This window comes from Cervus canadensis, chromosome 3 (genome assembly GCF_019320065.1).
Source record: "Cervus canadensis isolate Bull #8, Minnesota chromosome 3, ASM1932006v1, whole genome shotgun sequence".
Lineage (NCBI taxonomy): Eukaryota > Metazoa > Chordata > Mammalia > Artiodactyla > Cervidae > Cervus > Cervus canadensis.
The window spans coordinates 38429303-38452991 of NC_057388.1; the positions used below are offsets into that span (position 1 = coordinate 38429303).

Consider the following 23689-nt stretch of genomic DNA (forward strand, 5'->3'; position numbering starts at 1 on the left):
ACTACCCCATAAATGACTTTCCACCCCAAAACCAACTGCACATTTACATTACTATAGAAAAGGAATAGAAACATATTACAATGATAAAGCATCCCTTCTATTAGAAAATTCTATTTTCAGCAAAAATATAACAAAATACCAATAAAACTGTTGATTCTTTAAAGCAAAATAATTCTCTAGACACTGTCCATAAATGCCTGGTCACAGTGGTGACAGTGTATATTCCTAAGTTATAATGCTTTGTTGCCTCATTTTAAATTTGTTAATTCCCATACCACAAAACAAGTGAAACTAAAATTTTGTATCAGCAGTTAAAAAATTGGACAATGAATTTATACCACACAACACTCAAAACAATAAAACACACTCAGGAGTATCCAGTAGAATTGTTCTAAGCACATTTTTGTCTTCATTTTTCTGAGACTCTCTTAAATATATAAAAAGCATACTTGGAACCATATGTTAGCAATGATAGTAATTTAACAATTCAAATCCAAAATAAGACAAAGTTTGTTTAAGTTCCTGACAGCCCTATGTTTAAGTCAGCAAGTGAAAACAGTAACTAAAAACATCCTGCCAAACTTTACGTCACCCAAGAAAAATAAACAGAGCAAGGTAAGTGGACTTCCTGGAAGGATCATGATAACAGACAACCTACCTGATGTTGAAATGACAACTTCGGGAAATCTAGGCTGGAAGTGATGCGTATGATCTGGAAGTAAATATTTATAGTGCATCTACCCAAGAACGTGACTGAATTTGACACAGATTGCCTGAAGCACCAAATAATTGACGTAATATTTACCTTTGCCATTTCCCATCATTACAGAGCTTGTTTCCTTCTACAGATAATAACCCATTTTATGTACAAACCTCTGACACTGGGCAAGATTGGAACATCAATTAAGAATCTTAAAACACGTTTGCCCTTACCTAACAAGGGCAGGTACAGAATCCTTATTTGGTAACCTTAACCCCAAGCACTTTTTCCTCAGATTTCACGGTTAGAACAAAGTGATGATCTGAACATAATTTCAGATTGCTACCAAATATGGTCGTAAAGCAAGGTTAAAAAAAAAAAATGCAATAAACCTTACAAGCCAAACACTGAATTTCCTTATACTTAAAATCATTTCATAATTTTTAAATAAATCCAGCAATAGAAATCAAGTAAGACAAATCAGATGATTTAAAATAATGCTATTTTAATATTCCTGAGTTTGGTTATATAATATTCTACAAATAGTAAGCAAACTAAAAGAAGGCAAATGATTTCAGTAAATAAGAGATAATATCAGCAGGGAGAGCAGAAAAAAAATTACAAGCAAATGCAAAACAGTACCATACTATAGTACCAAAAGTTACATGCTCAGATAAACTAATTATGATCTGTATCTCTGTTTAAGAAAGCAAGGCAGTGTTTGTTTCTGAGAGGGAAGCTGCCATGGAAAACTGAAATTAAATTTTAATTTCCTGGAAAACTAAATTACATGAATCACTGAATGTGGGATAATGTAGTGATGAATGCTAGTAAGAGATGTATTATATTTAAAATACTTATGGAGAGACTCAGAGCTATAGTTGCAAACTTAGCTGTGGTCCCCACAGTGTGTAATACTGAGGTTCTTTGAGGTGAACTGACGAATATTTGTTTTTATCTTTGACTAGAAACCTCTTTTTATGATAGTTTCAGAAATTCTAATTTATTATCATACTGTTTCAGAGCACTGAAATTAACTGGAGCAAAATTCAGCAGTTTTTCTCATATTTTGTTTTTCTTTTTTTACTAAGTAACAATTTTCAAAGTTCAATCCTGAACTTCCCTGAACTTGGTTCATTACAAAATGAGCCAACAAGACAAAATGAACTTCAGGATCCCTTTCATTCTATAGGCTACCATTCAATACTTCTCTGTTCAGACCTCAATAAGTTATAGTACACTGTAAATTAAATGAACATTTTTCATCATGAAATAGTAGAAATGTAAGTGTGAGTAAAAATCTTTGTGAAAAATTTTAAAAAGGTAGCTTTTAAAAACATTTCCACAAATCAGCATATATTCTATTAGTAAAACCTAAAAATAGATGGCAATACTTTTCCAAAATATACAGTATTAGAGCAGTAGTTTCTATTTAAAAATAAAAACCAAATCTATTTTTATTTAAGCCACTGTGAAAAATACAGGCAAAAGAAATCTGCATGGTTACTTTTTCTTAAATAAAAATATCCCCCTTTGGACCTGAAAAACATTTTTTCATAATTTCCAAACCTAAAAAATTTTAAACTTTTTTATACATTTTTCCCTTAAACATTGTATTTTGTATTCTATATCTGAATTCATATATTATACGCTTTGAAGCTACTCACTTAAAATGAAGATCTTTGAAAGTAAAATGGGTCTCAACAATTCCTGTGGTTTTCACGCGAGTTCTGAGAACATCTTGTTGAGTTGGAATATAATTTGGTTGTGCAATTCTGTCCAAATCATTCAAATAGCTGAAAAATAAACAATATGCTAATAGTTAACGTTATCAATAAAGATCATCAAATCAAAGAGTAGAACATTTTGATAAATGCAGTACTGCATTTTTTTACTGCAAGTTTTTACATTTCTGTGTAATGATGTAATTTGACCAGTTTAAATCTGTATCTTACACAACTCTCTCTGAAATGAAAATGTTTATACTTTTCCAGCCACAAAACTCCATAAGCACCTGACTCACTGCAAGCCATGAATTTGTCTCTAAAAACTCTTTATTATGTAGCACTATGTTTATTTTCTAGACATTTCTTTTTTGTTGAGGAGTTATTGCAGAAAGCCTTCCTTTTTGAGAAAGTAGTGAGGAAACCCCTGGCCAAAGGCTGAATTCAGGATTGTTCCTTTTCACCTAGCCTTAAGTTATACACACAAAACACTACACATGCTCCTGTACTCTACATTTTACTGGCTCTATGAATCAACATTCATATTTTATTTCTGATTGTAGCCACTCATTCAACTCTCTCTGCCAATAATGCAAAATATGTTGTGCTATAAAAATGTAGTGGTATCATACTATGCAATGCTTTTGTGCCCAATTATGTAGTAGAATCAGTAAGGTTACACACAGTACAGGTATAGAGAGATTATGGTGAACCTGAGTGGTTAAGAAGAGGGCTTACTGGAGAGTGAGGCGAGGAGTGTAACAAATCTGAAAGGTGCATGGATAAAAGGGAATGTTTCTCACATCAGAAAAAGCGTAGTAAGGAGGTAGGAACAGTCACATCTTGTATCTTAGAACATAAATCCACTAGTAGGCTATGGAATTAATCCTAAGGTCACCTGAATGTGGGGAGCACGACTGCAGTGTTTCCTAATACTAGAGTCGAGCAGTTCAAGATAATTTAGCAAATACATCAGGGTTCATTAGAGAAGCACCCAACTTTTGCAACTTTGATGCTGCCATCTCAAAGTGTTCTTTAGCCATTTAGAATGGGGTCTTATCCATAAAAGGAGCTCAATAAATATATGATTTGTGGAGATGGAATTGGAAAGCCATCTGCTGAATTAGTAATCAAAATGTTATAGACAAGTATATGTATGTGATGTTGATACTAGAATACACAGAGATGATAGTTTATCTGTATTTTAAAATAATGTATTACTACATTGTTGATAATCTCCTACTATTTTAGTTCCACATATATTAAAGCTCACTTTACTGTAATAAAATCTAACTTAAAACAGGCCATGACAAGAGTTTACTAACTGTCCCTTTGAAATAATGAGCTGTTCTTATTTAAAATATGTTCTGATTACTCATATAAACATTTATTTGCTTAAAACTACTATAGTTCTATTAGCCTCTAAAAATAATGCACATTTATATTTCAACAAGACAAAAAAGAAAAACGGGCACTGTGAAAAACTCCAATTGTTTTAAAAGATCATAAATTTTTCATAGATTGATGGTTAGATGGTCTTACTGGGCAACTGGGCAGCACCCTCTATCTCCAGTCAAGAATTCAGAAATCAAGATGCCTCATAACTACTAAGGAGAATAATGAGTTTCATGACTTCCTTCATTCTTGAAAAGTGGCTCCATTTTTGCCATCTTAAGATTAGTAATGAAATAACAGAGAGCCAAAGTGACTCCAAGCACTGTGCATAGGACAAGGGGTCTGGGCAAATATACTTCATGGGAAGTGGGGTGTCCATCCAGGAAGATAGGGGGAAATGAACTTTAATCTACTGTCCCTGAGAAGCACCCCATAATTATTCAAATAGCTCCTCTTGCTGGGCTCAGCTCAGAGCAAGTTACTCACCATAAGTAATTTCCGCTTTGATCTTTCTGCAGGTTCTGGTGGTGCCAAAGCAAGTATTGTGGACCAAGAGTTGTGTTTTGCACTAAGAAAATTTTTTTCTACTTTTTTCTTCTAGCTTCTGGAAAGTTTGGTTTATTAATATAAGGGCATATTGTGTGATGACCATGTATCAGGTAATGGAGATAGAACACTGGGCAAAAACAGACCTTACTGAGTTTACAGTTTAGTGGCAGGGATTTTAAAAAAGAATCAAATAGTCCTCAATGTTAAGTATAAATAATATTACCTCAAAATACATGTAAATCTGTGAGTGCTAGAGAAAAAAAAACACCTCAGATCATAAGTACACAACACAGAGACAATGGCCTACCCACTAAGTCAAAGAATATTTCCTTGTAAAAAGTAAGGACACCAGATGGAGAGATGAGCTACATGTCAATAAGATGTTATATACATGTAATAATACATATGGCTTATACACTTGTAAAACACTAAAAATATATGTTAAAAAATATAGCATTATAAAAATTATGACAGGTTACACAATATCTTGTATTACTTCTTCACTCACACTAAATCATTAACGTAATGCCGAGTACACTGACGCGCAACGCATGACATTACTATAATTAGGTTCTCAGCAGCCACACCCATTTGTTTTTTCACTGTGGCAAAGTATGTGTGTTTACCCAGACCTTCTAATACTTGGCATCTTCTATTTAATCCTCACTTGTATCCCTGAGAGCCAAGAGCTCTATCAAGAAAACTAACTTTGGAAAATAAAATAAGCGTAAGGCACTTGTTTCTACTCAGAGTATCATCTTTGACACTGCTGAGCATGTGTGCGAAATAATGGAAATAAATTCTTGATATTTTTTTTCCTATGCAGATCACCAAATAGAAAACTCCCTAACTAGGTTTTATCAAAACTTACTTTATAGACTTTCTGAGGCCACCACCTAGAAAACTGGGGCAAATTTTTCTTCTAAAAACTGCAGTTCGATATCTATTAATTTAAACAATGTCTAATGCAACACAGCACATATACTTGAAAATTGTCACATTTACAGCTCCTTTATTTTCATCAATGAGAATATCTTGATGGTATCACTGTATACCCCTTCAAACAGGGTGCCTGGGACTCAAGGTGCCTGTCCCCGGACAAGTGACTTCTCAGGAACGTAAGTAAATGAAGAGCACTCACATTAGTTACCCTCCCCTTTGGCTGGTCCCAGACAAACCAGAGGTCCACCCAAATTCAGAGTAAACTTTGGGAAATCCCAAATACTTTCTTGGAAGTATACTGGAAACAGTTCCATGCTGCATGATTAGAGTTACAGAAGCATGTGTCCCCTGAGACAATTTTTGAACACAAAAGAAATACGAGCCTTGCTACCTGCAAACACACACACACAAAGACAGAAAAAGTGTTCAAATATTGTCATCCTGAATACCTTGAGTTGTATAAGAATGTGTCAGCCAATTCTGCATTAAAACTGACTTGGAGGTATATTTGACTTGCAAGTAACTATTCATGATCATGAAGTTATGATTACTTACTATGCTGCAGAATCATTAAGCTGGTACTCTCGGGATCTGTTGAAGCAGGCTTGTACACCACTGTCTTTCCACAGTCTCTTTATAACTCCAGCAAGTTCTGCAGTCATAAAACCTTCCTCTGCAGCACCAGCAAGCACAAAGAGTTGGCGGGCATCATCCTGAACATTCAAAGGCCATTTTTATTTAAAAAGTAAAAAGACACTACAGATAAAATACATTATAGATTACAAAAGGTACAATTCTGAATTTCCTTTATGCTGTCTATTGGTGTCATAACTTGGATTTCCCTAAAATACCACTTTAAAAATTGGCTTAATCAAAAAAAAAACACAATCTTAAGTCATGAGTCCAGTTTTGTGATATTAGTAACAGCAATCAAGGCACCAGAAAGCTGAAATAATGACGAGACAGCTCATGAGGGATTATATTAACCAACTACCCACTGACAGTCAGCTGTGCATGGAAGATGATCACCTGTAACCAAACAGAAGATTGTATTCTTTGCCTCCCATCACCAAAATGTTTTCTTATTTAAAAAACACATTCACACCATTAAAAGTTATTTTCAGAATTGAATTGTCAGCTCTGTGATACACTTTGTAGAGGCATAATAAACTCAGATAAGGAAGAAGTCAATGTGGAATAAAGCAAGAATAGTTCCACAGAATAGTCTGAGGTTTCAGAAGACCTTAAAGTATATATACATTAACATTAGTGGGTCCAGAAGTGGGGATAGGTGTTTGCTAATCCAAGCATAGGAAAAAAACACAGCTCTGAAGCAGAAATAACTCATGATGCATATAGAAGATAGCATGCAAAAGTTTTTAAATGGAGGAATACTGCACGCAAAATTAAATTCTGCTCAAGTGTTGAGCCTACAATGCATGTGTGCTAAGTCGCCTTAGTTGTGTCCAACTCTGCGACTCCATGGACCGTAGCCCACCAGGCTCCTCTGTCCATGGGATTCTCCAGGCAAGAACACTGGAGTGGGTGGCCATGCCCTCCTCCAGGGGATCTTCCCAACCCAGGGGTCAAACCCCCATCTCTCATCTGTTCTACATTGACAGGTGGGTTCTCTACCACTAGTACCACCTGGGAAGCCCAGAATCTACAATAGTTACAGTTATTCTGATCTATAGGTAATAAAACCCACTAAGTCAGTGTTGTCCAAGAGATTTAAGCCACTGATGGAATTCTAAATTTTCCAACAGCACGTTTTAAAAAGTGTAAAAAAAAAAAAAAGTAAAATTCACTTTCACAGTATTTTATATCACCTGTATATACAATATATTTCAACATTTAACCAATATAAACTTAGATATTTAGTCTTTGAAACTTGGCATTTCTTTTACACAGACAGCACACCCCAGTTCTGATCAGGCACATTTCACGTACTCAATAGCCACATACAGGTAGTAGCAACAGTGCTCTAAAACACAACTCTAGTCTTCCGGTAATAACATGGTTAATACAAAATAAGGGAGATGTGAGGTCACCATCGTCACAAAGATTCTTTCTTGGGCTGGGATTTGCAGCTTATGTTAACTGGGTAGACCATTCCTAACTTTTCTCTAGGGGCATCTTTCCAGCCTAGTGTAGTAGCTCTTTACGAACTGATGGCACATCTCAGGATACGGTGTACAGAAGGGAAGCATTTGGTGACACAGGCTAGCAGCGGGTACCAGCTGACAATGTAAATTCATTCTACTGCCAATTTGTGAAACATTTTCTTTTCAGACAGAACCCATCATGAGAAATAATTAAGTCACTCAGCATGGGAACATATTATTCAAGCATATGTTTCCCTTTTTAGTAAATCACAAGAGAAATGCATGCAAGCAAGTAACACGTGTACAAGATCCTTAATAAACTCCAACAAAACACGATTTCAAGTCATTCTTAGCACCACTTACCTTATTCCAGTAAATATTTACTCAGTTTTCCAAATAATGACTTACATATAAGAAATTTCTAAATTTGGTCATTTTTATTTTTAACTAAGTGACATCAAACATACTTTTCTCTATCCATTTTAGAAAAGTGCTTTTCACTTAAGTGAGCTTCCATTATGATGTATTTATTCAATTTCCATTAAATTTTTTGACAGAAAAGACTAATGCCCACTGGTATGGGTCATAAGATCACATTCTCTTCAAACTTACCAGGCAAGAAGCCTGAAGAAAAGACTTGGGAAACTGTGGAAACTCTATTTATAAACTGTATTGTATCCTCTCTGTAGCATTCAAAAATGTCTTCTCTTCACAAAAATGTTAAGAAGTCTCTTTTCCTTAATAAATAAATTGGAATATTCCCACGCCATTAGGAGCATATTCAGATGTCTACAGATGAGCTTTAAGAAATAAATATAAGCTGGAAGGTACTTTTAAAATTATTCTACCTAACTTTAGGTTTTATATAAAAAGAATCCGATGCACAAAAAGATTGTGCAATTTATTTGGAGTTCCACAGGTAATTAGTCACCTCACCCAATCACACATATTAGTCAATAGTTACCAAGTAGCCACTGCCTAAGACAAGACAAATTTGAAAATTGCAGGATGATGACAATAGTCCTATCTTATCATGAACTGAAGTCTTTTCAAGATTCATGTAAAATGTTATTTAAGAACATTTACGGCTTCCCTGTAGCTCAGATGGTAAAGAATCTCCTGCAATGCAGGAGACCAGGTTCAATCCCCAGATAAGGAAGATCCCCTGGAGAAAGGCATGGCCACCCACTCCAGTATTCTTTCCTGGAGAATTCCATGGACAGAGGAGCCTGGAGGGCTACAGTCCACAGTGTTGCAAAGAGTCAGACACAACTAAGGTAGTGACACTATTACTACTATGAACATTTAAGAAAGAAAAACTTAAGCGTACCAAAACAGTGACACAGTGCAGAAAATTGACAGGTGTTACTAAAGGGCTATAGGTAAGTGAAACAGCTTACAAGAACTCTCATTTGTGACCTTAAGAAGAAATTTACTTATCAGGCAATTACTTGCAAGTATCAAGAAAAAAATCTGTCAATGTAGCCAAGTTAGTATGTTTTTAAATGACTAAGAACTGAAGGAAAATAAGATGGTCTGAAGAATGGAAATTCTAGCTCATACAAACGGGGCATTTGGGGAACTCAGAAAAGAGGTAAGAAATGTTATCTGCTACCATATCAAGAGACACATAATAACCTCTTTTCCCACACTGACGATGAGGGAGCACCTGTTACTCAGTGACAATACATTTTATTTGAAGCTTTCTCCTACTTCATGAGGATTATGAGAAAGTACTTTGAGGCTGATGACAGCTGTCTTCTGATTTCTGATATATCAAGGGTCATTAAAAGGAAGAAGGAGTAGACTGTGCTTAGACACAGAGCAGAAAAAGAATTCTTAGGGCAAAAGAGAGCAGATTTCAATTCAATAAAAACACTTTTTAACAACCAAAGCCACCTAAAAAACAAAAAAAGGAGGGAGAGTGAGAGACTGAAATTTTAAGCAAAGGCTACATCATTATTTATGGTGATCTAGCAGACAGAATTTATGAATCAGATGAAGAGTTTAAATAGAAATGATAAGAAAAAAAATAAATAAATAGAAATCATCAGAAAGCCCTTCCAACAGAAGCTAAATAATATGCTCAAGGAGTGTTAAAAAATTGTGACACCAAATTTTTGGCTGCAGGGAAAATATCAATATATTGATGTCATGATTGATATACACATAGAAATCCTTTGTTTCAATGGTTTTGAATAATTATTTTCATTAATAACATTAGTTGACAATACTGAACACCACATACAACGAGAAATTCTCCTATATTTAATCTACCACATTTCTATAGCATACAATCACTCCTATAAATTTAAGACGACTATACAGCTTTTACCAAAGTTAGTGTACTCAATAGGAAATACTGAGAATGTTAGTGAAGTCACCTCTCCACAGCTCCTGGTGCTAATCCCAGACATTAAAGAAATACTTTCATTAAAAAATAAACATAAAACTTTTTTTCTCTAAAAACAGAAATATAGCTAAAGTAAAAATGACTGAGACAAGGAAATGGGGGGTGCTAAAAATAAAATAATCTAATTTTAAACTGCAGAGGCAAAACTTGACTAAATTGCAGTAAGTGTGAGCTTCATTATGTCAAAAAGAGAAATTACAATATATTACATAAATATAACATGTATGTATTAATCTTATAAATGTATGTATTTTAAAATATCAAATCAATAAAATAAATATTTAAGTGTTCTTTGTATGGACAATAGAAACTATTGTCAAAAGACATAGATAAATATGTAATGAATAATACATGAATTGAGTAAAGCATTGCTGGAGGGACATAATATATTTCAAATTAAGGTTAGTATCACTTTCCACATATACAAATCATTATTTCTCAGAATCAAAAACAACATAACTTCTTCATCTTAGTTCTCAAATATAAACCAGACTACTACTATAAATAATTCAAACACTGATCTGGGAAAATAACAAGTAGAAATAACTAGAAACATTTTGAAAAAGAATACTGGGGGCAGAGGGCTAAAATGATCAGATATTAAAAGTCTACAACATGTAAAACATCTGGTATTAAGATCAATGGGGGTGGGGAGCCCCAAATCTGACCTTATAAAGGTGGCAAGATAAATCAGGAAAGAATGCAATTACTTAAAAAACACTTGTGAATATTTAGATAGCCATCTGAAGAGGAAAAAAATAGTGTAGATCCTTATTCCATGCATACAGCAAAGTGTCAGAGGGGTTTGAGGATCTAGCATAGAAACAACGCTGAAATTCACTCCCTAAAAAAACTCATAAAATATCATAAATATTCAGTAAATCTTTGGTTGAGAGAAGACTATCTAAATTTAAACATAATGGAATAAATAATAGGGGAATTTTTTTTTTATGAAAACCTAAGATGAAAGGCAGTAAGCCAAATGTGAGAGAACCTATGCATTAGTGGACAAAGAGTTACTATACTTGTACATTTGTTGTTGTTTACTGGCTAAGTTGTGTCCATTCTTTGTGACCCCATGGACTGTAGCCCGCCAGGCCCCTCTGTTCATGGGATTTCCCAGACAAGAATATTGCAGTAGGTTGCCATTTCCTTATCCATGGAACCATATAGACCCAGGGTCTGAACTCATGTCTCCTGCTTGGCAGGGCAGAGTCTTTACCAATGAGCCACCTGGGAAGCCCATATACATACAAACAAGCAAAGAGATTAATCAAAACACCAAGATTCTAATCAATAAGTGAATACAGGATAAAACAGGTGACAAACGTAGAGAAAAAGAGTCAATGAAGACAAGGAAAAATGCAGAGTTGTATGAAAAAACTGAAAATGCAAATTAAATTGAAGTAAGACTTAAACTAGCCAATATTTTTAAAATTTAAGACTGCAAGATTTTGGCTACTGAGACAGCTGAGAAACAGTGCTGCGGCTAGGAAAGTACAGCCTTTCTCAGAAGCAATCTGGCAAATCTGGCAGACAGATGTAATGTAACTAACTAATGAAATAAATGCAAAAACCAGAGGAAGAGAAAAGTGGCCACAGTGCAGGAGCCCACTCCAGCGTTCTTGCCTGGAGAATCCCAGGGACAGAGGAGCCTGGTGGGCTGCCGTCTGTGGGGTCGCACAGAGTTCCATCTTAGCAGCAGCAGCAGCATACTGAGGTTTGGGGGAGCAAGGGAGCTTAAGTCAATTCAAGGCAAGGTTTTCTGTTCCTTACAGCCCAGAGTATTCTAAGGAAGTACTTCTCAAGCCTTCTTGGATGAAAGATCAGCCCTGTGTTTTATCTTCTTTTGTTTCTAATCTTTTAATACTAATACTATTGGAAATTAAGGTAGCTCAGACGGTAAAGCATCTGCCTACAATGCGGGAGACCCGGGTTCGATCCCCGAGTCGGGAAGATCCCCTGGAGAAGGAAACGGCAACCCACTCCAGTATTCATGCCTGGAAAATCCCATGGACCGAGGAGCCTGGTGGGCTACAGTCCATGGGGTCGCAGAGAGTCAGACATGATTGAGCGACTTCACTTAACATATAATATAAGAGTTAACATATAATATGAGTTAACATATAAATTACTATGTCAATTGCTGCAAGTCTGTCTAATTACTTCCCCTCTGTGCTCACCTGTGTACATGCTTATGTGCAGTGCCTAAGACATGTTTATAGGCCCCAATTCAAGGCTTCCCTAACTGCACATTATTAAAAACAAAGTAATATAATTTATCAGTATTGTCATCCACAGACTGACTACACTCATTATGAGAGTTCTGAAAGTATATTAGGCACAAAATTTGATTGCTCTATGCCAGCCTTGAAAATAATTTTGCTCCCTTTCATTTTAAATAACTAATGTGTAATGTGCTTTGCAAATTCACTAGCTGCCAAATATGAAGCAAACCACAGCAAATTAGTCACCATCTCTTAAAATTTAAAATACATTTTGTCATCAGTTCTCACTCACCCAGTTAGCCTACATATTAAAATATAATTCCAGTTAAGATACTGACAGGCTTTTTCGTTTTTTTCGTTTCAATAGGGATGTGGGGAATTACAATGATTCCTGAGTTCATCTGGAAGAGAAATGGATAGTAGCCTTGATATTTTGGTTAAATAAGGATAGTGGAATGGATGCACTTACCCTAGCAGATACCAATGCCCTATGAATCAAGAGAAACTAAATGTTACTCTGACAAAAATTATAACAGTAGTGTAGTCATTATAAATGACAGCAGCAGTAATAAATATTTATTGAAATCTCTTATGACCAAGACATGCGGTAAAGTCTTGTCATTATCCCTCACAACTCTAAAAGGTAGATGTTGTTATTATTTCCATCTTATGATGAAAATAAGTGACTGAGTTGGGGAAAAAAGAATGCATCAGTGAGAAAAAAAAAAACAAAAAACTGGAGTCTAAAAACACTCAATATAATGCTAAGGGTAGCATTTTCAAGTCACTCAGGAATGGAGTACTTAATACATGGTTTGTAAGGCAAGAGATGATCAAACTATAAAACATACTTAGATTCCACCTAGCAGGAGACACACATAACATTTCCAGGTGAGTGGACACGTTATTCTAGAAAAAGAAGATATGTTTTTAAAAACAATTTTAAGATGAAGAATATCTAAAGGCACAAAACACAGAAGTCAGAATTGACTAAAGAAAATGAGGATTTCTAACATAAGAAAAATACTGTTTTAAAACAATAAAAGAAATATCCTGAATAAAAATATTTGCAAAGTATAAAGAAGCAATATCCCTAATATTCTGAGACTCAATGTGAAAAATGACAAGGTATTAAACAGAACTAAGTAAAGACTACTAAGAGGAGTCTAAATACTAAGTTCAATACTAAGAAGAGATATAAAAAGATTCTCAACCTCAGCAAAAATCAAGAAAATAAAAGCTAGTAGAGAAAAAAAGAGTAATTTTTCACTAAGATATTAACATGTTCAGGACAATCCTTGGTGGTCAGCCCAGTGGCTAAGCTTCCTTGCTCCTAAAGGAGGGGGCTTGCACTTGATCCCGAGTCAGGGAGCTAGATCCCACATGCTACAACGAAAAATCCAGTAAAGCCAAATAAACTTACAAAAAAAGGTATTAAATAACTCAAATGTTGACGTATCTAAGTTAATGAGACTGAGTTGACACTGATGCACACAGTTGCTAGAAGAGATTATTCACTTTGTGTTTTTTCTGAGAACAGAAAAAACTATAGTACCTTCACACTTAAATATCTGGTTATCCTTCAACTTAAGGCTAACACTTCCAAGAATTGATACCTTAGAAAAAGAAATATATTCAGCCTTTCACTATACAGTTTCTTCTTTCTAGAATGCTTTTTTCCCTTGTTTTGGTCTAGACAACTCTTAACACATGCTCCAATTATCAAGCTCAAAGACCAAGCTGTCTTTAATTCATCTTTGTATTCCTGAGCACCATTTCCAGAGCCTCATAGTCTTTTAAAATTTGCATAGAAGCAAGGCTGCAAAGACATGGAATAGACCAATCAAAACTGATTAAACAGCCTGAAGACATCTGTGTGAAACAGTAACAATGGCTAACATTAGCAGAGGTAACAGTCATAAGGAAGGAAGAAAATAAGTTACTAGGATACAGCTAGACAGTCTAGAAAGAGTGGGAGAAACTAGCACGGATGAAGCAAACCTGACCAGAGCAGGCCCCCGTGTAGATTCCAAAAGCATCAGAAAACGAGTTAAAAAAAAAAAAAAAACACCGGTGTGAGAGCAGTTATTCCCAGTCAGTCCTGAAACAAAGTCTCTGAAAGTTGCTCAGTCGTGTCCAACTCTTTGCCACCCCATGGACTATATATATAGTCCATTGAATTCTCCAGGCCAGAATAGTGGATTGGGAAGCCCTTCCCGGATCTTCCCAACCCAGGGATCGAACCCAGGTCTACCTCATTGCAGGTGGGTTCTTTACCAGCTGAGCCACCAGGGAAGCCCAGTCAGTCCTGAAATTAAGCCCAAATCTGCCTCTAAAGGACACAAAATGAAAATATTTCTTGAGAAAAATATGAAAATAAAAAGACCTCATAAAAAGGCAGCTTGCCTTGACCCTTCATTACCTCACACAATGGAGGCTACAAAACCTTTCTCTTTAATAATCACATGTAAGATCTGAAGGCATAATACTGTACACATGAATTGGAATTAATGTAAAGTACAATTTATTCAATTCTTTATCGTAGGGTAGCTCTCTTGTGTATGACTAAGAGCTCAAAAACATTTCCTGAATGAATAACGATAAATGAATAAGTTACAGCCTGAATGGATAGGAGATAAGGCAAAAATTGTCTGGATATGATCAAATGCTGTTTCAGAAAAGATAAGTTAGAATAATGCTATGAATTATTATTAAAAATGATCCTGAAGTCTTTGAAAATTTTAATTCATTACATGAAGCTTTTTAATCCTTATTTTAAAAAAAAAGCTTAGTAAGTTAATATGTCCCACAACTTATAAAGAAATTTTAGTGACTTATTATACAAAATAAGCAAATTATTACAGATTTCCCCAATGTATGTTTTCTAACGCTGCTTTCATTCATTTTTTTTTCCTATTAAGTACAAATTGAGCCTATATATAAAATCAAAAACCTGGCAGACCTAAGAAGACAAAAAGTTATGGTCTCTATACAAAAAAGTATTTATAGTATTATTAGGGAGATCACACACATATTGAACACATAAAAATAAAAAGGAACTATAAAAGGGGGTAGTAGTAGTAACAGTAGTAATAATGTACATCTACTTTGTACCAAAATATTAAAAACTAATCTAGAGATTCACTTAAAGGTTTCCAGAAACATCAAGTTTTACCATGTTATTTAAAAAAAAAGAATCAGTGAAGAATAAACCATACACAAATAAAAAAAAATTTGAAACAGATTAAGCAACCCAGGACTGCGGAGAAAAGAGGAAAATGTAATATATGGGCCAGGCTGAGGCTGTTTCCAATCAAACTGAAAACAAGTTACACACTGGGTCACAGAAGGAAGCACAGCACACTGCCATCTTTCTTATCATGTAATGTCCTGGGTTCCAGTTTCTTTACTGCTAAAACGAAGCGGTGGAACTAGCCTGTCTCCTAAGGTCCTTGTCCTTCTAGCTTTGAAATTCTGAAAGATGTTTTCTAATAGCCAGTATTTTCTGATTCCAAAGATAAGCAAACTGTATACTGTTTTCATCATCTGAGACTAGACTGCTTTTTAGTCTGGGCATGAACACAAATATTTAGATCATTTCAGCATTCCAAATCATGTAAACAAATTCTGAAGAATGCCAGTGTAGGCAGTTTACTGAACCCGGTAGTATCTACTCAAAACCATTATGGAGAGTCAGAGGTAGTCAGTATACTATGTTATATAGAAAATGGTTACTGAGTGGGCCAAACCGTCTGATGGATAAGGAAAGCATTCTGGCTCTAATGGGAAGATTATGCAAATCTGTGTATTCTTACTCTACTCACATCTAAAGCTTCTGACCTTCTTCACTCACTACTATTCTTCTGGTCCTGAGACAGCTGATAAATACAGTATGGTGTTATCATGCAAGCTTTGTTTTTTTTTTTTTTAACTCTTCTGGTCTGCTCCAAGGACTTTAGTAACTTACCGCCCGGGCCGAGTCACTGAAGTCAATCTTCAATCTCCCCATGGCCCTAATGATAGCGATAATTGACTGGATGGTGTTACTGTAGACCACTGCTTTGTACTGCTTACATTCCTCTTCTGAATAACCAGCTTCGTGGATAATTCTGAGACAAAAGGAAAAAAAGAATACTTACTTCCTTTGAGGGAACGGTACACTTAAACAACATAAAAAAAAAATTAATGTTTTAAATCTACTTACTTCATTTGCTTCACAATTGTACTTTTCCCAGATTCACCAGCACCTAAAAAATGTGAAATAAAGTAATTACGGGATTTCTAATTTTATCACTTATGTATATCCAACTCCCAAACACACACATTCTCTCTCACAGTTGAATTTTTTAAAACATTATTTTAAATTGGAGTATAGTTCATTTACATTGCTGTATTACTTTCTGCTGTAGAGCAAAGTAAATCAATTATACACACACATACATGAAAAATATATTTTCCCATATACGGTCATTACAGAGTATTGAGTATAGTTTCCTGTGCTATATAGTAGGCCCTTATCAGTTATGTATTATATATAGAGTAGTGTGTACATATATATATCCCAGTCTACCCCCTTTTACACTGGTAACCATTTTTTCTAACATCTGTGACTAAATTTTATTTTATATCAAAATGATCTTTATTGGTTTCCAAAATACTGAAAATTTCTTAAAAATAAGTCCCAAATATTTATTACATCATAATACTTAAAACTCAACTGAAAAAAAATGCTTTCATCGTTGTTTTTATGTATTCCCTAAAGCACTTAAAAAAATTCCTTCTGTTATGGCTTACACTGAAGCAATATAAATTAATTTTATTCAAGATTTTGCCCCTCACTGGAAGACATTTAACTGTTTGGCCAATTATCATAATTTTAACCTTTGCCTCTTGTGAATCAGATAGCCGGCAGTACCAAGAAACCATGAAAATTATTTTTAAATATGTTAAAATAACAATGTCTCATGCATTATATATAGTTGATCACCATTATTAAACAACCGACAGAGCCAACACACTTTGCCAGCACTGAGGATGCAAAGGTATGCAGAAGGAAATATCTCCGCCCATGTTTTTCTATATCACTACCACCTGAGGCATAAACCCAGTTTCAAAACTATCCCTAAAAAAAAAAACAAAACTCTCCCTGACCCTCTGTGCTCATGCACGATCTCCTCACCATTTGAGTCTCTAGAATTATGCCATTGCAACATGAAAATATTAATCACACAGTGGCCCTTTATAAAATCAGAGCCCTCTAGATACTGAGAACATCTGAGCATAGCACACAGAACAAGGAAGGGGTGACAGCTTCACGCTGTCTTCGGCCAGAGCTACACATCATGGAGCCGTCACTCCTGCGAGAGAGACGGGGTTCGGGATTTTCATCATCTGGGCCTCATATTCCCATTTTCCCAGGGCCACTCCTACAGTGCTTTATGCTCCAGAATCACTGAACTTACAGTTCCCAGAACGCCTACTGCTGATGACGCCACAAGTCTTCAAACATACGGTTTCCCCTGCCGAGTGTAATTTGCTCTGTTCCTGGTGCCACACCAGTGATGCTGTGTCAACCACCAGACCCACCTCCTTCATCAGCCTTTCCCGACCTGCTCCCACTGTGATCCCCGCTGCCCGGCCCTTTGCACATTTTCCGCTTGAAAGCCCAGCAGCTAACCTGTGCTAGACACACCATCAGCCAGAAATGTACCTGAATTTATTTAAGCTATCTGTGATGGATCTGGTAGATGGCAAACTTCTGGGCCTCACTCCCTTGCCCTTCTCCCTCACACACAACCAGATCATTAGAACATCTGAGAATGAGCCACAGTTAAATGGCCTATTTGGAAATCTGGGGGAAAAAAACTGCTTACATTTTACTTGTGATTTGATATTCAAGAAATTTCTCCCAGATAGCTGCATATTAAATAGAAAAGCAGGCGCTGAATAAACAATGAGGGCATTATTCGTTTACAGACAGCCTTTGAATCTTAGAGGGCATCTGCCAATACAAACAACTCCAAGATAAACAACCCATTATTTATTAATCAGCAACAGTATACTTGGCTCTATGAAAAGCACAATTGTAGGCATCATGGCTCACACATTTCTCTAATTCAGGAGAGGTCTCCCCAAGTCACACGCCCTCAACAGTTTCCAGCAGAGCTATCTCCAAGGGACCTCTGTGCTTCCAGGGCCCTGCTCCTTGACTCAGCAGCAGGCGTGCTATGGTGACACCCCCATTCTGTCAGTGAAACAACCCAGAGGCTCAGAGAAAGGCTTACATGACACACGTCCATGAGGTCTGAGAACCACACAAGGTGGAAAAATCAGAAACAGTAAAGAACAGAAAAGCTACTAGCTAAACTATGTGTATACAGATGAAAATTTTAAAATCTTAATGAGAAAAAAGCAAGTTTTCCTAATGTTAGACATTATTTTTAAATTCAGATTCACTTCCCATGTCACCGATTATTGTATGAGCAATAGAGAATCTAGTCAATGGTTTGCGGTTCAAAAAAATCCTGAAAGATGTTTAACATTTAAGAGTGAGGGGTGGCAGTGTCATTGGTTGAATGTTTAACTGATTTTTTTTGCTAGATACAAGGTACCCTCTGTGGAATAGATATCCCAGAGGCAGAAACACTAGGGGGTGGGGGATCTATCAAAATTTAAAGATTTATGTAATTAGCTTTCAATTCTTAGTTCCACACAGACTCTTAATAGGAAAATCAGAAACGCTGCCTTGTTATGGTTCCAACATTCTAAACACTGCTATTCTTTCCATACAGCATACAGGAGACTAGTTCTCTACAAATCTCAGCACGGTCTTGTTTGAGAGACTGACAGGAAGCAATTATTTATATATTAAAGAAACAAACAAACAAAAAAACCAAAAACCTCAGAGGTCATGGAGGCAGGATAAAGGAGAAAAGGGTAAATTTTCCTAGCCGAACTCAGCGAGGCAGCTATCGCTTTTCGATTCAATCCATAGGTGAGGTTAAGAGTGAGAGAAGCCTTCTTTCAAGAAGAAACAAGGAATATGTGACACCTGTCGTCAGGAGAGATCCTAGTCACAGACCCCTGCAGTCACAAAGCTGACCCAGTCAGGTGACTAGGTGGCCTCTAAAGCAACTCTCGACAAGCTGGTCGGTGTGAAATGAGAGACTTCAGGGTGGTGGGCAGGAATGTGTGCAACGTGGCCACAGGAACCACAAGGCCGCTGAGGGGGATCCCCCAGGCCTCTCTTTAAAGAGGAAGTGGCAGATGGAAAACTGCAAGTCTGTGAGCAAACATGCACCCAGCAGCTGCGGGCAGTGGGGCTCGGCATCTGGTAACACACCACACAGATGATGGGAGAGTCGGGGCTCCCCACCAGAGACGCGGACCGGGACTCGCCTGCGGGCACGGCCACGTGCTGACAAGCAGAGGGAGGAGGAGGGGAAAGACAAAATCACATAAAGGTCGAAGTCAAGTCACCCTTGGCTAGATTCTAAGCCCATGAATAGAATTATATAAGTTACAGTTATAAAAATGATAAGCAAATAGTGCCTACTCCCGATGTTTGTTGAGGGGCTGTCTAGGGAAATTCGGAATTTTAACTGCAGTGAAGTGTAAAAGAAAAAAGACCTCCAAACTCAGAAAACACAAACTTGTCTTTTTCCCAGTATTCTTTGTCCAGGACATCCCTGGTGGCTGAGTGGTAAAGAATTGCCTGCCCATGAAAAGATGCGGGTTCTGTCCCTGGGTTGGGAAGATCCCCTGGAGAAAGAAATGGTAAGCCACTCCATATTTTGGCCTAGGAATCCCATGGACAGAGGATCCTGGCAGGCTACAGTCATGGGATCGCAAAAGAAGCAGACATGACTTAGCAACAAACCAACAGTTCTTTGTCTGATTCTCTGCTTGGGTGCACATTTATATAACTTAACAGTTTCAGGTACCCAACATCACAGGCTGTTGAGCATGAAAATACTGATTTAGCCAAAGTCACCTTACGCTGAGCTCCTGACAAACTCAGTTCAGTAGCACAGTTATGTCCAACTCTTTGCAACCCCATGGACTGCAGCATGCCAGGCCTCCCTGTCCATCACCAACTCCCGAAGTTTACTCAAACTCATGTCCACAGACTCGGTGATGCCATCCAGCCATCTCATCCGCTGTCGTCCCCTTCTCCTCCGCCTTCTATCTTTCCCAGCATCAGGGTCTTGTCAAATGAGTCAGTTCTTCCCATCAGGTGGCCAAAGGATTGGAGTTTCAGCTTCAGCAGCAGTCCTTCCAATGAATATTCAGGACCGATTTCCTTTAGGATGGACTGGCTGGATCTCCTTGCAGTCCAAGGGACTCTCAAGAGTCTTCTCCAACACCACAGTTCAAAAGCACCAATTCTTCGGCACTCAGCTTTCTTTATAGTCCAACTCTCACATCCACACATGACTACTGGAAAAACCATAGCTTTGACTAGATGGACCTTTGTTGACAAAGTAATGTCTCTATTTTTTAATATGCTACCTAGGTTGGTCTTAACTTTTCTTCCAAGGAGTAAGAGTCTTTTAATTTCATGGCTGCAGCCACCATCTGCAGTGATTTTGGAGCCCAAAAAATAAAGTCTGTCACTGTTTCCACTGTTTCCCCATCTATTTCCCATGAAGTGATGGGACCAGATGCCATGATCTTAGTTTTCTGAATGTTGAGTTTTAAGTCAACTTTTTAACTCTCCTGTTTCACTTTCATCAAGAGGCTCTTTAGTTCTTCTTCACTTTCTGCCATAAGGGTGGTGCTGTCTGCATATCTGAGGTTACTGATATTTCTCCTGGCAATCTTGATTCCAGCTTGTGCTTCATCCAGCCCAGTGTTTCTCATGATGTACTCTGCATATAAGTTAAATAAACAGGGTGACAATATACAGCCTTGACTTATTCCTTTTCCTATTTGGAACCAGTCTGTTGTTCCATGTCCAGTTCTAACTGTTGCTTCCTGACCTGCACACAGATTTCTCAAGAGGCAGGTCAGGTGGTCTGGTATTCCCATCTCTTGAAGAATTTTCCACAGTTTATTGTGATCCACACAGTCAAAGGCTTTGGCATAGTCAAGAAAGCAGAAGTAGATGTTTTTCTGGAACTCTCTTGCTTTTTTGATGATCTAGCGGATGTTGGCAATTTGATCTCTGGTTCCTCTACCTTTTCTAAATCCAGCTGGAACACCTGAAAGTTCACAGTTCACGTACTGTTGAAGCCTGGCGTGGAGAATTTTGAGCATTCCTATGGTAGCGTGTGAGATAAGTGCAATTGAGTGGGTAGTTTGAACATTCCTCGGCATTGCCTTTCTTTGGGATTGGAATGAAACAGTTTTCCAGTCCTATGGTCACTGCTGAGTTTTCCAAATTTGTTGGCATATTGAGTGCAACACTTTCACAGCATCATCTTTTAGGATTTGAAATAGCTCAACTGGAATTCCATCACCTCCACTAGCTTTCTTTGTAGTGATGCTTCCTAAGGCCCACTTGACTTTGCATTCCAGGATGTCTGCCTCTAGGTGAGTGATCACACCATCATCATTATCTGGGTAATGAAGATCTTTTTTATATAGTTCTTTTGTGTATTTTTGCCACCTCTTAATATCTTCTGCTTCTGTTAGGGCCATACCATTTCTGTCCTTTGTCGAACTCATCTTTGCATGAAATGTTCCCTTGGTATCTCTAATTTTCTTCAAGAGATCTCCAGTCTTTCCCTTTCTATTGTTTTCCTCTATTTCTTTGCACTGATCACTGAGGAAGGCTTTCTCATCTCTCTTTACTATTCTTTGGAACTCTGCATTCAAATGGGTATATCTTCCCTTTTCTCCTTTGCCTTTCACTTCTCTTCTTTTCACAGCTATTTGTAAGGCCTCCTCAGACAGCCATTTTGCCTTTTTGCTTTTTTTTAACTTGGGGATGGTCTTAATTCCTGCCTCCTGTACAATGTCACGAACCTTCCTTCATAGTTCTTCAGGCACTCTAACAGATCTAATCCCTTGAATCTATTTCTCACTTTCACTGTGTAATTGTAAGGCATTTGATTTAGGTCATACCTGAATGGTCTAGTGGTTTTCCCTACTTTCTTCAATTTAAGTCTGAATTTGGCAATAAGGAGTTCAGGATCAGAGCCATAGTCAGCTCCCGGTCCTGTTTTTGCTGACTGTATAGAACTTCTCCATCTTTGGCTGCCAGGAATATAATTAATCTGATTTTGGTATTGACCATTTGGTGATGTCCATATGTAGTCTTATCTTGTGTTGTTGGAAGAGGGTGTTTTCTATGACCAGTGTGTTCTGTTGGTAAAACGCTATTAGTCTTTGCCCTGCTTCATTCTGTACTCCAAGGCCAAATCTGCCTGTTACTCCAGGTATTTCTTGACTTCCTACTTTTGCATTCCACTCCCCTATAATGAAAAGGACATCTTTTTGGGGTATTAGTTGTAGAAGGTCTTCATAGAACCATTCAACTTCAGCTTCTTCAGCATTGCTGGTCAGGGCATAGACCTGGATTACTGTGATATTGAATGGTTTGCCTTGGAAATGAACAGAGATCATTCTGTTGTTTTTGAGATTGCATCCAAGTACTGTATTTCAGAGTCTATGATAACAACTCTATTCCACTTAAAAAAAACCCTAATTAAACCATTTTTATACTGAATAAAACTAAATAATAATTTAAACTGTAATAAAATCAAATTTACAAGTGCATTTAAAATAACTTCTGTTTAATCATAAAGCTACTGTAAGATTAATAAGATCAAGGTCCTTATTTTTAAGATAGAAGCAAATATAGAGGATGCAAGGGCAAATATGACAAATCTAGACAGTGTATTAAAAAGCATGCATTACTTTGCCAACAAAGGGCCATACAGTTAAAGCTATGGTTTTTTCAGTAGTCATGTACGGATGTGAGAATTGAACCATAAAGAAGACTGAGTACCGAAGAATTGATACTTTCGAACTGTGGTGTTGGAGAAGACTCTTCAGAGTCCCTTGGACTTCAAGGAGATCAAACCAGTCAATCCTAAAGGAAATCAATCCAGTATATTCACTGGAAGGACTGATGTGGAAGCTGAAGCTCCAATACTTTGGCCACCTGATGCAAAGAGCTGACTCACTGAAAAAGACCCTGATGCCTGGAAATATTGAAGGCAAGAGGAGAAAGGAGTGATAACGGATGAGATGGGTGGATGGCATCATTGACTCAATGGACATGAGTTTGAGTAAACTCTGGGAGATCATGAAGCTTGCCACACTGCAAAGAGTTGGACACAACTTAGCAACTGAACAACAGCAAAGGGCAAATATAAATTAAAGAGGTTTAAATTATCCCTGATGGAAGTAAAGGAAAATTTCTCTCCCTTCTTCTTAGGACATTTACTTAGAATAGTTTTAAATGTAAGTAAAATAAATAAATAAATAAAATAAAAGTAAGTAAAACTTTCCCCTCGCTTTGAAATGTATGTATAGCTGACCCTTGAGCAACCTGGGTTTGAATTGAATGGGTTCACTTATACATGGATTTTTTTTTTCCCCAGTAAATTCACATAGTACTACACACAGACTCTTAGGCTGGTTGAATCTGTGGCAGATCCTAGAACTAATCACCTGTAGATACC

At 37.0% G+C, this 23689-nt stretch overlaps 1 protein-coding gene across 1 annotated transcript in view; it reads right to left on the reverse strand.

The window, feature by feature from the left end:
• GNAI1 (G protein subunit alpha i1) overlaps positions 1-23689 on the reverse strand; it is a 105919-nt gene that overhangs the window by 29951 nt on the left and 52279 nt on the right. The window contains exons 3-6 of the mRNA XM_043462934.1: positions 16261-16303; positions 16024-16165; positions 5866-6023; positions 2368-2496 (exon numbers count right to left, since the gene is read on the reverse strand). Coding sequence (XP_043318869.1) covers positions 2368-2496; positions 5866-6023; positions 16024-16165; positions 16261-16303 — 472 coding nt within the window. The remainder of the gene's footprint in view (positions 1-2367; positions 2497-5865; positions 6024-16023; positions 16166-16260; positions 16304-23689) is intronic.